The 17,370-nt window shown below is 45.7% G+C and overlaps 1 protein-coding gene across 3 annotated transcripts in view; it reads left to right on the plus strand.

Annotated features, from left to right (window-relative positions):
• The window catches only part of LOC122943920, a 69,306-nt gene that overhangs the window by 31,953 nt on the left and 19,983 nt on the right, over positions 1-17,370 (plus strand). For all 3 annotated transcript variants that reach the window (XM_044302048.1, XM_044302049.1, XM_044302050.1), the window contains exons 5-6: positions 2,089-2,160; positions 12,949-13,104. In XM_044302048.1, coding sequence (XP_044157983.1) covers positions 2,089-2,160; positions 12,949-13,104 — 228 coding nt within the window. The remainder of the gene's footprint in view (positions 1-2,088; positions 2,161-12,948; positions 13,105-17,370) is intronic.

Below are 17,370 nucleotides of genomic sequence, written 5' to 3' on the forward strand. Positions count from 1 at the left end.
CCCAGGAAGCAACTTCGAAATTCTGTTGTTAAGCAGCTTGGCCCACCATTTCAGATCGGTGTTCAGCAATGAAATTGGCCTATAATTACCACAAGCTTCTCTATCCTTTCCTTCCTTATGGATAATTGTTATGTGTGCTTCCTGGGCCTGTGGGGTCAGAGAACCACCCTTCAGGAGGGTATTACAAACATCTACAAAGTGGGGTATGAGAGTCTCTCTAAACCTTTTGTAATAGTAGATTGGGAACCCATCAGGCCCTGGACTCTTACCCAAAGGAATAGAGGATAGGACTTGGTCTATTTCTTCCACCGTAAAAGGCAGGAGAAGCCCGCTTATGTCATTTGCGGAAAGTTTCGGGATAGCAATAGAGCCTAAGAATTATGTAATATGTCTATCAAGCTGCTGACCACTGAGGGGTGTCGGGAGGTTATACAGAGTTGAATAAAAGGAGCAAAACTCTTGAGCTATCGTGGGTGTGTTGATGAGTCGGGAGCCTGAGGCTGATTTAATCGCTGAAATAAAGGATCTGTTCCTTTGACCTTTTAAAAGGTTAGAGACAAATTTGGAGCCCCTATTTCCATGCAAATATTGCTTGAAGCGCAACGTCTTCAGTGCTCTAGCCGCTCGCACATTCAGCCGGTCGGTGACCTCGTATCTTAATCGTTTAAGAGATTCCAAGACCTCAACTGATCTCGCCCTCTTGTGTAAGATTTCAAGAGTGCAGATCTGTTGAAGGAGGGAGTCTAGTTGTTTCTGTCTATTTCTCTTAACTCTAGAACCCAGACTAATGAGCTCCCCTCTAACTACTACCTTATGAGCTTCCCATAAGGTCGTCCCATTAGTTAAGCCTCTGGCGTTTTCCAAAAAGTAATTTTTGAGACATTGTTCTATCACCTTCTTGTGTGATTCGTCTTCCAGGAGCGGTCTCGTTCAATCTCCAGATCCAGGATCTCGGAGAAATGTCATGCAGTCTCATCTTCACACTCACCGGCTGATCATCGGAGACAACTATGTTCCCAATGCTAGCCTCAGAAACCGAGAGCAGTAATTGGTTAGTTATAAAAAGATAGTCAAGGCGTTGATATGTATCATGCGTCCGCGAGTGGAAGGTGTAATCCTTATCTTCTGGATGCAGAATGCGCCAGACATCCGAAATCCTGAGATCCGAGAGTGTGAGAAGAAGCCTTCTCATTTGCTTTTTGGAGGGGGGGCGGCCTACAGAGGTTGAGTCCTTAGAGGAATCAAGAGTAAGATTGAGGTCTCCACCTAGGATAAGATGACCTTCTCTAAAGGTCTTTAGAACTTCAAGAGTGCGGAGCAACCATGTGAATTGGCCCCTATTCGGGGCGTAGAGATTAACTAGGGTAAACGCGGAGTTCGCTACCTTACCTTTTAAAAATAGATAGCGGCCCTCAGGGTCTATCAGTTTGGACACTAAAGTGAATGGGAAATTCTGCCCAATGCCTATTGAAAACCCTCTAGCTGCCGAAGAGTATGCAGCATGATACCACACAGGGAAGTTTTTACTGATTACATTAGGGACGTGCAGGTGTCTGAAATGGGTCTCTTGTAAAAGAACCAAATCAGCCCTTTCTCTGCGAAGCAAATGGTAGATTTGACTCCTCTTTTGCGGTGTGTTCATGCCATTCACATTAAATGACACGATCTTGAAATCAGACATGGTGACATTTCGTGGATCTGTTCTGAAGAGCTAGCCAGGAGGTGACACAGGGTAACATAAAAACAAAAATGCATAAAAAGAAATATAAACATTGTACACTGTAGTAAGTCATCCTGCAGTGTCTATCTATGAGGTAAAAAAAAAAAAAACCTCAGTAGGGGGGGAAATTAGTGTGGACGTACCTAAATAACCAGGTCCTACACACTAAACCCAACATGTAAAGACAAATATATAGAGTGGACATATATGAAACAATAAAAAGCTTAAACATGAGACCCCTAGTAAGAGGAACTCTGCAACTGATTTTCACAAGACGGGTAGCATTTTAACCAGGTTTCTATTGACAGGTTCACTTTGATGTGTACATTACAAAGTAACATTAACTCTTCTTCTTTTCAATCATTAAGGAACAAGCAAGTCAAAACATTTTGAAAGTATTTCTTCAGAGGCTACTGAAAAGTGCACAGAGTTGGGATGTGGTATGTATTAAAAAAATCCATCGGGTATAGTACAGTGTAACAGCTAATCGGCAAAGGTGCTGAAAGTCAAACCTCCACAGATTTTCATCATACAATGACTTTCATAAAATTAGAAAAGCATTTAAAGGGGTTTTCTGGTAGTTCGACAGCGATGACCTATCTGTATAGGTCATCAGTATCTGATTGGCGGGGGGGTCTGACAACAGGGAAACCTGCTGATCTGCTGTTTGAGAAGGCAGTGGTGCTTGCTATAGCGCTGCAGGCTTCCCTCTGCTTTCCCTAGGCCATGTAATATCACGTTCATCAGTGACATGCCCTAGGCACAGCTCGGCCCCATTGAAGTGAAAAGGGCGGAACTGCGATACCAAGCACAGTCACTATACAATGTATGGCACTGTGCTTGAAGATCATGGAGAAGGCTGCAGGGCTCACAGGAACGCTGGTGCTTTCTCAAACAGATGGTTGGTGGGGGTCCTGGGTTTCAGACCCCCACTGACCAGGGGATAGGTCATCAGTATAAAACTTCTAGAAAACCCCTTTAAAGAGTCAGTATACAATGGCACTGGTTATACAGTCCTGATCAAAAGTTTAAGACCACTTGAAAAATGGCAAAAAATCATATTTAGCATGGCTGGATCTTAAGGTTCCAAGTAGAGCTTCAACATGCAACAAGAAGATATGGGAGTGAGACAAAACATTTTTTGAGCATTCAATTTAATGAAAACAACGAATAAACTGAAACAAGCTGTTTTTCATCTGATTAAAAGTTAAGGACCACACCTCAACCCCCCCCTTCCCCCAAAACAGAAATCCAACTTCCAAGCATGAACTCAGTAATGAGTAACTCAGCCGTTATTGTTGATCACTTCCAAAATTTGTTTCGGCATGCTTGATGTAAGCGTTTCCATGAGGTGAGTGGGAACATTTCTCCAAGTGGTGAAGACGGCCGCACGAAGGCCATCTACTGTCTGGAACTGTTGTCCATTTTTGTAAACTTCCTTTGCCATCCATCCCCAAAGGTTCTCAGTTGGATTTAGATCAGGGGAACACGCAGGATGGGCCAAAAGAGTGATGTTTTTCTCCTGGAAGAAGTCCCTTGTCCTGCGGGCATTGTGTACTGTAGCGTTGTCCTGTTGAAAAACCCAGTCGTTACCACACAGATAAGGGCCCTCAGTCATGAGGAATGCTCTCTGCAACATCTGGACATAGCCAGCGGCCGTTTGACACCCCTGCACTTCCTGAAGCTACATTGTTCCACTGAAGGAAAAAGCACCCCAGACCATTATGGCGCCCCCTCCACTGTGGCGTGTAGAAAACATTTCGGGTGGGATCTGCTTGTCATGCCAGTAATGTTGGAAACCATCAGGACCATCAAGGTTACATTTTTTTCTCATCAGAGAATAAAACTTTCTTCCACCTTTTGAATGTCCCATGTTTGGTGCTCTTGCAAAGTCCAAACGAACAGTTCTGTGGCGTTCGAAGAGACGAGGTCTTTAAAGACGTTTTTTGTTTTTGAAGCCCTTCAGTCTCAGATGCCGTCTGATGGTTATGGGGCTGCAGTCAGCACCAGTAAGGGCCTTAATTTGGGTCGAGGATCGTCCAGTGTCATGACCGACAGCCAATTGGATCCTCCGGCTCAATGCTGATGAATATTTTTGGGGTCTTCCACTTGACTTTTTTGTTCCATAACCCTCAGAATCATTTAAGAAATTCCAAATGACTGTCTAACTGCGTTCCACCTCAGCAGCGATGGCGCACTGTGAGACCCTGCTTATGCAGTTCAACAACCCGCCCACGTTCAAAAAGTGAGTTTTTTTATTTTTGCCTTTGCCATCACAAAGTTTGACTACCTGACAGAAAATTACAATGAATCCACATCTTTGCACAGATTTGGCCTTTTAACCGCCTCCAGACCGCCTAACGCAGGATCACGGTCCGGAGGCGGCTGTCTCAGGCAGAGTCACGCATCTACGTGTCATCTCGCGAGACGCGAAATTTCCTGTGAACGCGCGCACGTTCACAGGAACTGTAGGTAAGCGAGTGGATCTACAGCCTGCCGGAGACGATCGTTCGCTGGCAGGCTGTAGATGTGATTTTTTTTTTTTAACCCCTAACAGGTATATTAGACGCTGTTTTGATAACAGCGTCTAATATACCTGCTACCTGGTCCTCTGGTGGTCCCTTTTGCTTGGATCGACCACCAGAGGACACAGGCAGCTCTGTAATAAGTAGCACCAAGCACCACACTACACTACACCCCCCCTGTCACTTATTAACCCCTGATCACCCCATATAGACTCCCTGATCACCCCCTTGTCATTGATCACCCCCCTGTAAGGCTCCATTCAGACATCCGTATGTGTTTTACGGATCCATGGATCGGATCCGCAAAACACATACGGACGTCTGAATGGAGCCTTACAGGGGGGTGATCACCCCATATAGACTCCCTGATCACCCCCTGTCATTGATCACCCCCCTGTAAGGCTCCATTCAGACGTCCGTATGTGTTTTACGGATCCATGGATCGGATCCGCAAAACACATACGGACATCTGAATGGCGCCTTAAAGGGTGGTGATCAATGACAGGTGGGTGATCACCCCATATAGACTCCCTGATCACCCCGAATCCTCAAAACACATACGGATGTCTGAATAGAGCCTTACAGGGGGGTGATCAATGACAGGGGGGTGATCACCCCATATAGACTCCCTGATCACCCCCCTGTCATTGATCACCCCCCTGTCATTGATCATCCCCCTGTCATTGATCATCCCCCTGTAAGGCTCCATTCAGACGTCCGTATGTGTTTTATGGATCCATGGATCGGATCCGCAAAACACATACGGACATCTGAATGGCGCCTTAAAGGGTGGTGATCAATGACAGGTGGGTGATCACCCCATATAGACTCCCTGATCACCCCGAATCCTCAAAACACATACGGATGTCTGAATAGAGCCTTACAGGGGGGTGATCAATCACAGGGGGGTGATCACCCCATATAGACTCCCTGATCACCCCCCTGTCATTGATCACCCCCCTGTCATTGATCATCCCCCTGTAAGGCTCCATTCAGACGTCCGTATGTGTTTTATGGATCCATGGATCGGATCCGCAAAACACATACGGACATCTGAATGGCGCCTTAAAGGGTGGTGATCAATGACAGGTGGGTGATCACCCCATATAGACTCCCTGATCACCCCGAATCCTCAAAACACATACGGACGTCTGAATGGCGCCTTGCAGGGTGGTGATCAATGACAGGGAGGTGATCACCCCATATAGACTCCCTGATCACCCCCCTGTAAGGCTCTATTCAGACGTCCGTATGTTTTTTGTGGATCCGCAAAACACTGACACCACGGATCCGCAAAACACATACGGACGTCTGAATGGAGCCTGACAGGGTGGTGATCACCCCATTTAGACTCCCTGATCACCCCCCTGTCATTGATCACCCCCCTGTAAGGCTCCATTCAGACATTTTTTTTGGGCACAAGTTAGCGCAAATTTAATTTAATTTTTTGTAAGAAAAAACAAAAAAACAAACAAAAAAATAAATAAAATTTCCGCTAACTTGTGCCAACAAAAATGTCTGAATGGAGCCTTACAGGGGGGTGATCAATGACAGGGGGGTGATCAGGGAGTCTAAATGGGGTGATCACCACCCTGTCAGGCTCCATTCAGAAAAAAAAATTGGCACAAGTTAGCGGAAATGTAATTTAATTTTTTGTTTTTTGTTTTTTTCTTACAAAGTCTCATATTCCACTAACAAGAATAAATCTCACATGAACTCGCCATACCCCTCATGGAATCCAAATGTGTAAAGTTTTTTCGACATTTATATTCCAGACTTCTTCTAACGCTTTAGGACCCCTAAAATGCCAGGGCAGTATAAATACCCCACATGTGACCCCATTTCGGAAAGAAGACACCGCACAAGGTATTCGCTGAGGGGCATATTGAGTTCATGAAAGATTGAACTTTTTGTCCCAAGTTAGCGGAAAGGGAGACTTTGTGAGAAAAAAAAATAAAAAATATTTACGCTAACTTGTGCCACCCAAAAAAATATTCTATGAATTCGCCATGCCCCTCATTGAATACCTTAGGGTGTCTTCTTTCAAAAATGGGTCACATGTGGGGTATTTATACTACCCTGGCATTTTAGGGGCCCTAAAGCGTGAGAAGAAGTCTGGGATCCAAATGTCTACAAATGCCCTCCTAAATGGAATTTGGGCCCCTTTGCGCATCTAGGCTGCAAAAAAGTGTCACACATGTGGTATCGCCGTACTTGGGAGAAGTAGGGCAATGTGTTTTGGGTGTCTTTTTACATATACCCATGCTGGGTGAGAGAAATATCACTCTATAATGACAACTTTGTATAAAAAAAATGGGAAAAGTTGACTTTTAGAGAGATATCTCTCTCACCCAGCATGGGTATATGTAAAAAGACACCCAAAACACATTGCCCTACTTCTCCCAAGTACGGCGATACCACATGTGTGACACTTTTTTGCAAAGGGGCCCAAATTCTAAAGAGCACCTTTAGGATTTCACAGGGCATTTTTTACACATTTTGATTTCAAACTACTTCTCACGCATTAGGGCCCCTAAAATGCCTCTCCCTTACTGCTCAGCCTATGCGATAATCCCAATGGTGGATGATCGCATATCCTTGTACCTCGACTATATAACACCTGAACACCCTACAATAGTGAAGGGACACGACCACCGGCTCCCTACACTAGACACGGAGGGAGTCAGGGTCACCTGGGATCCAGCAAACAGAAAATCACAATTGAATGTACAACACTTAACTTGTAGAAGACTGAAAGGATCAGCATGCACACACACTCCAGGAAGCTGTTTAAACCGCACACTAATGCATTATGGGGAGGAATTTAAAGGGATGCAATCAGTCCAACTACATGACAGCTGAGAGAGGCTAACGAGATGAGGTACTGAAAACCAAAAACAAAGAAAACTCAAGGAGGAGGTTCTGAAAGGCTTCTGTCAGAGCTTCTCAGCTGTCTGGTTGTGACAGAACCCCTCCCTCTACGAGAGGACTCCGGCGAGTGGCCTTAATGTCATCACTGGGACCCACATCCTCTCCTCAGGACCATAACCCTCCCAATGAACGAGGTACTGGAGAGAACCGCGGACAAGACGAGAATCCACAATCCTAGAGACCTGAAATTCAAGATTCCCATCAACCATAATCGGAGGAGGAGGCAAAGGCGAGGGTACAATGGGTTTAACATAAGGTTTCAATAAGGACTTATGAAAAACATTATGGATCTTCCAAGTCTGAGGAAGATCAAGACGGAAGGCAACAGGATTGATGACAGACAGGATTTTGTAAGGCCCAATAAACCTAAGACCCAACTTCCAGGAGGGAACCTTCAATTTGATATTCTTGGTAGACAACCACACCAGATCACCAACATTCAGGTCCGGACCAGGCACACGTCTCTTATCTGCCACACGCTTATATCTCTCACTCATGCTCTTTAGATTATCCTGAATCTTTTGCCAAATAGAAGACAAAGACAAGGAGAATCTGTCCTCATCAGGTAAACCAGAAGACCCCTCTCCCGAGAAAGTCCCAAACTGCGGATGAAACCCATATGCACCAAAAAATGGTGACTTATCAGAGGACTCCTGACGACGGTTATTGAAAGCAAACTCAGCAAGGGACAAAAAAGAACACCAATCCTCCTGATTCTCCGCCACAAAACAGCGCAGATATGTCTCCAGATTCTGATTGACGGGCTCTGTCTGGCCATTCGACTGCGGGTGGAAAGCAGAAGAGAATGACAACCGAACCCCCAAGCGAGAACAGAAAGCCTTCCAGAATCTGGAAACAAACTGCGTGCCCCTATCAGAGACTATGTCTGAAGGAATACCATGCAATTTGACAATGTGATCAATAAATGCCTGCACCAGCGTCTTAGCATTGGGCAAACCAGGAAAAGGGATGAAATGCACCATTTTGCTAAAACGGTCCACCACCACCAGAATCACAGTCTTCCCCCGAGGAACGAGGCAGGTCCGTTATGAAGTTCATGGACAGATGTGTCCAAGGACGGGAAGGAATGGGTAAGGGAAGGAGAGGACCTGATGGCCGTGAATGAGGGACTTTGGCACAAGCGCAAGTCTCGCAGGCTGCCACAAAACCCTCAACCGACTTACGAAGCGCAGGCCACCAGAATCTCAGAGCGATGAGATCCACTGTGGCTCTTGCCCCCGGGTGCCCAGCAAGGACCGTATTGTGGTGTTCCTTAAAAATCTAGCGTCTTAAAGCGAGAGGCACAAACAACCTCCCAGGAGGACAAAGATCAGGAGCCTCTGACTGGGCTGCCTGCACCTCTGCCTCTAATTCAGGAAAAAGAGCAGAGACCACCACACCTTCAGCCAAAATGGGACCTGGGTCTTCAAAATTCCCACCTCCTGGAAAACAACGTGACAGGGCATCTGCATTCACATTCTTAACCCCAGGGCGGAACGTGACAACAAAATTAAACCTTGAAAAGAACAAAGACGATCTGGCCTGTCTCGGGTTCAGACGCTTGACTGACTCCAAGTAGGCCAGATTTTTATGGTCAGTAAACATGGTAATAGGGTGTCTGGCTCCCTCTAGCCAATGGCGCCATTCCTCAAAAGCCAACTTGATGGCCAACAATTCCCTATCTCCCACATCGTAATTTCTCTCTGTGGAGGAGAGTTTCTTAGAGAAAAAGGCACACGGTCGCCATTTGGCAGGAGAGGAACCCTGAGACAAGACCGCACCCACACCCACCTCAGAAGCATCAACCTCAACTATGAAGGGTAGAGAAATATCAGGTTGTACCAAGATGGGAGCGGAAGCAAAACTCTCCTTGATATTAGAAAAGGCCTTACGCGCCTCTACCGACCAGGAAGAAAAATCTACCCCCTTTCTGGTCATATCAGTGAGTGGTTTATCAATAGAGGAATAATTCAAAATAAACTTCCTGTAATAATTGGCAAAGCCTAAAAAACGCATCAGCGCCTTCTGATTCTCAGCAAGCTCCCACTCAAGCACAGCGCGGACCTTCTCGGGGTCCATGCGAAAACCAGAAGCGGAGAGAAGAAACCCCAGAAATTGAATTTCTGGAACCGCAAACACACATTTTTCCAGTTTCGTGTATCATTTATTCTCCCACAGGATGAGCAAGACCTGACGTAAGTGTTCCTTATGAGTTTTGAAATCGGGAGAAAAAATCAAAATGTCATCCAAATACACTAATACAAATTTTCCCATTAAATGATAAAAAATGCTGTTCACTAAATGCTGAAAAACGGCTGGGGCATTCATCAAACCAAAAAGCATAACCAAATTCTCAAAATGGCCCTCAGGGGTATTGAAGGCCGTCTTCTATTCGTCTTTCTCGTACCATGACCAGGTTGTATGCCCCTCTTAGATCTAACTTGGAAAAGACTTTAGCCCCAACAATCTGGTTAAACAGGTCCGGGATCAGAGGAAGCAGATAAGGGTCACGAATAGTGATACTGTTCAGCTCCCTGAAATCCAGACAAGGTCTTAAAGAACCATCTTTTTTCTTAACAAAGAAAAAAACAGCGGCAACAGGTGACTTTGAGGGTCGTATGTGTCCTTTTCTCAGACTCTCCGAGATATAAGCACGCATAGCGACCCTTTCAGGTTGGGAGAGGTAGTATAAACGAGATTTAGGCAGCTTGGCGCCTGGGATGAGATTAATAGGGCAATCATACTCCCTGTGAGGGGGCAAATCCTGCACTCCACTCTCAGAGAAGACATCTGAAAATTCAGAGAGAAAAGGCGGTACAGTCTTAGTAGAAACCTCTGAAACAGATGTCGTGAGGCAATTCTCTCTGCAAAAGTCACTCCAACCATTTATTTGCCTCGCTTGCCAATCAATGGTGGGGTTATGTTTAGTGAGCCAGGGTAGCCCCAACACAAGAGGAGTAGGTAATCCGCTAAGGACGAAACATGACACATCCTCAACATGAGCATCACTCACAATTAAACGAATATTGTGAACTATGCCCTTTAATAATTTCTGAGAAAGTGGAGCGGAATCAATAGCAAAAACAGGAATATCCTTTCCCAAAGTGCACACCTGGAAACCATGAGTTATCGCAAAATGATTATCAATGAGATTGACTATCTACAAAAATCTCACAAAAAAAGGCAGGACAAAACGGGAACTACAAGCAAATGGAAAACTTTCAATTTCCGCCTCAACCCTGCCAATAGTAACAGATGGAACATTTTTAAAAGATTTTTTCCTTTTTGTTTCTTGGCGGTTTATAATGTCACGGAAGGTGTACAGGAAACAAGACAATGCAAAATGAATATATGACTCACTGGATCCAAAACTAAGGAACAAAAAGGGAGACCCCTGCATCAGACCTGGCTCTCTCCCTTACTGCTCAGCCTATGCGATAATCCCAATGGTGGATGATCGCATATCCTCGTACCTCGACTATATAACACCTGAACACCCTACAATAGTGAAGGGACACGACCACCGGCTCCCTACACTAGACATGGAGGGAGTCAGGGTCACCTGGGATCCAGCAAACAGAAAATCACAAATGAATGTACAACACTTAACTTGTAGAAGACTGAAAGGATCAGCATGCACACACACTCCAGGAAGCTGTTTAAACCGCACACTAATGCATTATGGTGAGGAATTTAAAGGGATGCAATCAGTCCAACTACATGACAGCTGAGAGAGGCTAACCAGATGAGGAACTGAACACCAAAAACAAAGAAAACTCAAGGAGGAGGTTCTGAAAGGCTTCTGTCAGAGCTTCTCAGCTGCCTGGTTGTGACAGCCCATCAGCGAATACATTAGGGTGTCTACTTTCCGAAATGGGGTCATTTGTGGGTTTTTTCTACTGTCTGGGCATTGTAGAACCTCTGGAAACATGACAGGTGCTCAGAAAGTCAGAGCTGCTTCAAAAAGTGGAAATTCACATTTTTGTACCATAGTTTGTAAACGCTATAACTTTTACCCAAACCATTTTTTTTGTTACCTAAACATATTTTTTTTATCAAAGACATGTAGAACAATAAATTTAGAGAAAAATTTATATAGAAATGTTGTTTTCTTAAAAATAATTACAACTGAAGGTGAAAAATGTCATTTTTTTGCTAAAATTTCGGTAAATTTCGATTAATAACAAAAAAAAATGTCAGCAGCAATGAAATACCACCAAATGAAAGCTCTATTAGTGAGAAGAAAAGAAGGTAAAATTCATTTATGTGGTAAGTTGCATGACCGAGCAATAAACGGTGAAAGTAGTGTAGTGCAGAATTGTAAAAAGTGGTCTGGTCATTAAGGGTGTTTAAGCTAGGGGAGCTGAGGTGGTTAAAGGCATGTGGTCCTAAAATTTGGATCAGCTGAAAAACAGCCTGTTTCAGTTTAATCGTTATTTTCAATTAATTGAATGCTCAAAGTTTTGTCTCACTCTCATTTCTTCTTGTTGCATATTGAAGCTCTACTTGGAACCTTGTTAAGATCCAACAATGTAAAATATTGTTGTTTTTTTTGCCATTTTTCAAGTGGTCTTAAACTTTTGATCAGGACTGTATAATTAGGGCATATTGAATCTGAATTGAGCGTTTCTCAGTTTAATGGCTCAAAAGAGACCTTTCCTCTTTCAAAGGGGTTGACCAGTTACTATACAGTCTTTACAAATGTCTCAGAAACCGAAATATAGCCGACGCAATGATAGAATATATTCCTTAGTAATACTGCCCTGTTTTCTCACATTGGAAAGCCATGACCCTCTGGTTCAGCAAAGTCTTCTTCTCTGATTGCACATCCCTCTGGTCTGTAATATGGTAGGAAATAGATGGTCATGTAAGGTGACACATTCATTACTAGCCTGGGTTGAACACCCGGCATATCTGCTACTTTCTTGGATGTCAGGGGCCCAAGTAAGAGCCAATGAACTAAGTGCTGCGGAATATGTCAGTGCTATATAATAGTAAAATATATAGATAATAAATCACTTCCCATTCCCAGTACCAGGGACGCCATTGATGCCCTCCACCCAACATCATTGCGCCTACTGTCATAGAAGGTCTTATCCACTCCTCGGCACCATATCCTCTCCAGACATGCAGCACAGTATGTACCATGTTCAGACAATGCTGCCCACAGCTCTTACCCGCTGCTTTCCCAGCTCCTGAGCTTGTAACGCCTTTCTGTGGCCTGGTCACAAAGAAGCTGTGAGAGCAAGTCATACAGTGCTGTAAGCGTGGGAGGATATGGTACCTTCCAATGCCTGAGACAATTGCTTTCTATGGGGGGAGGGCGATACTGGATATGATACTGGGAGGTGGGTAATTCATACTGGGGATGCTGGGAAGAATAGATAATACCAGGGGAGTGACATAATACTGTGGATGATACTGGGGGAGGGGAGAGATGATATTGCAGTGGGAATAATATTGGGGGGATGATATTATGGGGGAGAAATATTACTGGAAGGGCAGACAAAACACTGGGGGGTGAGATAATACTGTGAGGAGAGGTAAGATGATACTGGGTGAAGCAGATAATATTGGAGAAGAGTTAATTTATGGGTTAGAAAGATAATACAAAGGAGAGAGGTAATTATTGGGGGAGTCAGAAGGCAGGAGTGATGATACCTGAGGGTGGGGAGACAGAGGATATCTGGGAGAGCAGAGAGATGTGATAGTTGCAGAGCGTGACATGATACCTGATTGTATTTAACCATATTTTATTTCCCTCTAAATAAGAATATCAAGGATGAGAAACTTGGTGTAGTTTCTACTGAAATGGAGATCCAAAAGTTCCTAAACGATGAAGACTGGGATCCCGATAAACTGCAAATTATTCTTCAAAATGTTGACTTTATCAAAGATAAAGGAGTTGATTTCTCGACTTTGTTTCTGGTAAGTTATCACATCTCACGTTAAGATTTTATAAAAGCTTAATGAGGACACTTCAGCCTTTTGGTTTGTAAGTTTTCATCAATTGCAGGAAAATTGAAGTGTTATTAGTAACAAATAAAAAGGATGGCTCCAAATAAAGCTGTTTCACCAATGGGTGTGGCCTCTACCGTTTCCCAACATTGTCTGAGCAACTTTAGACCGGTATATGGAAACTACAAATAGTACAATAACTCCCCCTGCCAATTTCTGTAATCCCACTTGTGGATTGCAGGGGTGAGAGATGGTGGAGCTGACTGTAGAATAAGCAAACTGGTCTAGGTCCAGTAAGGAGCCATATAGAGACCATGGTCCTTCCCAGTTCCCACTTCATGTTGGCCATGGAGTTTTGTTGGGGATGGGTAAAGCAAAAGAAATTGTGTGCTATGTGGCTGATGACAGGGAGGGGCGGGGGAGAAAGTATTGTGATACAAAAAATAGTGAGCTCTCAGATGGGAAATGAGGCCTAGATGGGAGGCGGTATTGTGGGACTTCTATGAGGAGGATGACCTCCAGACTTTTCAATGGGAGTGCAAGATTATTTGAATATGTCAGCAGATTTATACCTATGAAACTGGCTGACCTGTTGCATGCATCCTAGGCAGCTGAAGACTTCTGTGTTGGTTGGCACCTCAGCCAGCTATGAGGCTTATTAAGACCGGCATCTAAAACACTGGTCTTAATAAATTAGCCCCTTTTTGTCTTCCAATTTTAGTAACAAATTAAATCCTAGCAAAGATAAAATAGAAATGTATTCTTAACACTGCCTTCTCTTACAAGATAAAGGTCTAGAAGCAACAACATCTTTAACCACGTGCTACAGAGTGGAATAACAACAAACCTCTGTTCATCATTGTAACGGAATGCCTGACACTCCGACTGGGCACCTTCCCCTGACGGATGTTCCTAGCGCTTCCCGAGGGCTCCAAGCACTCCACCGGACACCATAACTACCACAGACCCCACGAACCGCCGCAAGTTGGCTGGGGTCTCTCCGTCCTCCACCCACGCAAAGGAATTTCTTGTATACAGTTTTCCCCACAAGGCTACCACCCACGTGGAGCACAGGACACAAAGTCACAACAGCCATTCAACACAGATTGTATATTTAGACACTCCAGGCTAATGTACACAACCCCCCCCCCCCCCCCCCCTCCCCTTCTGCCTGTGATACAATGGGCATTTTCTGTGATGCAATCAACAAATACAATAGGCTTTGCCTGTGATACAGTTAACTTAATCACTCGCAGGCAGAAAACACACATTTTTTCCCCACATCTTTTTACCACAGAAAACACCCCAATACACCATTTATCCCCATAAATGTCATATCCCTTGATGGCTTTGATCTCGGTGAACAACCTATCCAAAAATCACCCAGATCGGTCCAAGAATTTCCTGAAAGTTGTATTGTTCCCCTACTGTGCACATGGTCCTATGCCCAAAATAGTTCCATAAACTCGACGGCAAAACACTGCTGGACAATTTAAGATGGCCGCCGCCACATGTTTGAATCTGTTCCAGTTTAAAGTCCAAGGGGAAGAAACAGTGCCTTTAAAATCTAATATGCCCAAATAGTGCCCCAGGGGCCATAGTCACAGGGCGAGAGGCTGGCAAGCAGGCCTCTCCAACTCCCAGTGACAAAGGTGCTTTATTCACAGCTCTTCTGTTAGAAGGGGGTCGATCGGTATTAACATCTCCTCCACTACCCCCAGGACTCGGTTGAGCAGCTGCTGCTGGAGAGGGGGACCGGTTGTCCCCTCTCTCTAACGTACATGGCCGCTGGGGAATGGGACCAGTAGTCTCCACTCCCTGTAGGATACACTGACGCTGGGGAGAGAGACCGACTGCCTCCTCTACCTGTGATGCTGGCTGCCGCTGGGGAGAGAGACCGGTTGTCTCTTCTCCCTTTACAACACACTGGCGCTGGGGAGTCAGACTGACTGTCTGGACTCCGGGTAACACTGCTTGGGGATTAACAGCCTGCTGCTGCTGGGACGAGGAACTGACCATCTCCTCTCCCTGAAATCCTGTCTGCCGCTGGGGAGAGAGACAGATTGTCATCTTTCTTTAAGGTAAGCTTCCGCTGGGGAGTCAGACCAACTGTCTGGACCTCGAGTAACACTGGCTGTAGTTGGTATCTGGGCCGACTGCCAAGCATCCCTGTAGGGCCAGTAGAGAGACTTTGGTCCCATCTCTACTTGCCGTCGGGAGGTCTTCCCAGAACCAGACGATGAAGTTCCCTACTTTGGGAGCTGGTAGGGAAGCAGGGGGTATCGCCGCCCAGTCTTCCGAGTTGTAGGATGGCAGGTCTGGCTCTGCTTGTCGGGTAGGTTGGGGCTGAACGGAGATTAGCAGGTGTTGGTAGGTCTTTTCCAGCTCCCACTCCCTTGTTTCCGGTTAGGTAATGTCTTTGCTCACCTCCTATCCGTCAGCATCAACATGCATGCCCACCCGGTAGTTGCAGATGTCCCAAAACCTAGACTCCTCCATACCGCTGAGTTCAATGTCCTTCTCCAAGGCCTCCTATAGTAACCCAGTGCCATCATAATACCTTCACTTCGGGTAACTCTTGCTCGGCCGTCCAGGGGGTATGTTGAATGACATGCCACCTTAGGGCCTGGTAAGCATCCTCTAGTCAAAGCTCCTTTCATACCAGGCTCTGGAGCTCTGGTACCCACTTGTCCAGGGGCTGATCTCCCAAGAGACCCATCCGCATCGCCACACGCTTCTGTAGCTGCTGCTCATAACTGGGAAGACTCTCACCTAGCCGCCGCTGGGCATTTTACCAGACTTCCTTTCTGTCTGCTTCCTGTAGTCCGCTGCTGCCTCCTCCGCCTCGTCATGGAATGCTGTCTGAAGATTAGCCGATTCCATCCTGCTGTAGTCAGGGGCGCTGTACGGATACTAGCGTTGCCCTCAATAAACTCCACACGTTACTGGTGTCTCCGAGCTGCTTCTCCTCGCAGTAGGACACTATCCCACTGCTGCCACCACTGTAACGAAACTCCTGGCACCCCGACTGGGCACCTTTCGCTGACTGATGCTCCTAGTGCTTCCCAAGGGCTCCAAGCAGTCCACCGGACACCATAACCAGGGCCGGTGCAAGGATTTTTGTCAACACAAGCGAATGTACATTTTGGCGCCCCCCCCCCCCCCCTCCCCCATCATTTCACATTTCTGCCCCCCCCATCATTTCAAATTTTTGCCCCTCATGATTCATGTCCATTTCTTGCCCCCCCCATCATTTCACATTTCTGCCCCTCATAATTCATATCCATTTCTTGCCCCCCCATCATTTCACATTTCTGCCCCTCATGATTCATATCCCCCCATGTGCCAATATCATAGTGCCATCCTCTCCCCCCAGTATAAAGTGCCTCTCTCCTCCCCCCTCCATGTGCCAGTATCATGGTGCCAATAGCCCCCTACCCCATGGCAGTAAAGTAACAGTCCGGTATTTAAAAAAAAAAAAAAAAAACTTTTATACTTACCTCCATGTCAGTGATGCGACGCGCCTCTAGTGTTGAAGATTTGGTGCTCGTGTTCTTAATTAGCCTGTCTTTCATAAAAGTTCATGATGGGATTCGAACCCATGACCTTCTGTATCAGAGGCAAAGCACTCGCCCACACAACTATGAAAGCTGTACAGCCTGTTACTTAAAAAATATATATAAGACTTCTACTGTAGAGAACTTTGATACCTAAGGTATAACCATACACATGACAGTTGCCCCAACACACCCAGCTCTGCTACATCCATACACAGTGTGCTGGGGCAGCTGTCATGTGTATGTACACTAGGTATCAGTTATCTACAGTAGAAGTCTTTTTAAGTAATTGGCTATACAGCTGTCAGTTCGAGCTGGAGTTCGAATCCCAGGAGAAACTTTTCTGAAAGACATGCTAAATTAGATTTAAATACACCAGGGTCTCGTAGCTCAGAGTGTGTGTGCTGCCTCAATCCTGTCAGCTGCGTGCCGCTCTGTGACTGAGGGCGGGGTTCGGCCGGGCTGCTCGGCAAACCTGAGCCTCAGCGAGGTAAATGTAAGTTAATTGTTTTCCGCCCCAGCGCCACCCCCCTTCTCTGCGCCCTCAAGCAGCCGCTTGGGCTGCCTTATGATAGAGCCGGCCCTAACTATAACCACCACAGACCCCACAAACCGCCGCAGCTTGGTTGAGGTCTCGCCGTCCTCCACCCACACTGGACCCACGACCGGGCTTCAGCTT

This window comes from Bufo gargarizans, chromosome 7 (genome assembly GCF_014858855.1).
Source record: "Bufo gargarizans isolate SCDJY-AF-19 chromosome 7, ASM1485885v1, whole genome shotgun sequence".
NCBI lineage: Eukaryota > Metazoa > Chordata > Amphibia > Anura > Bufonidae > Bufo > Bufo gargarizans.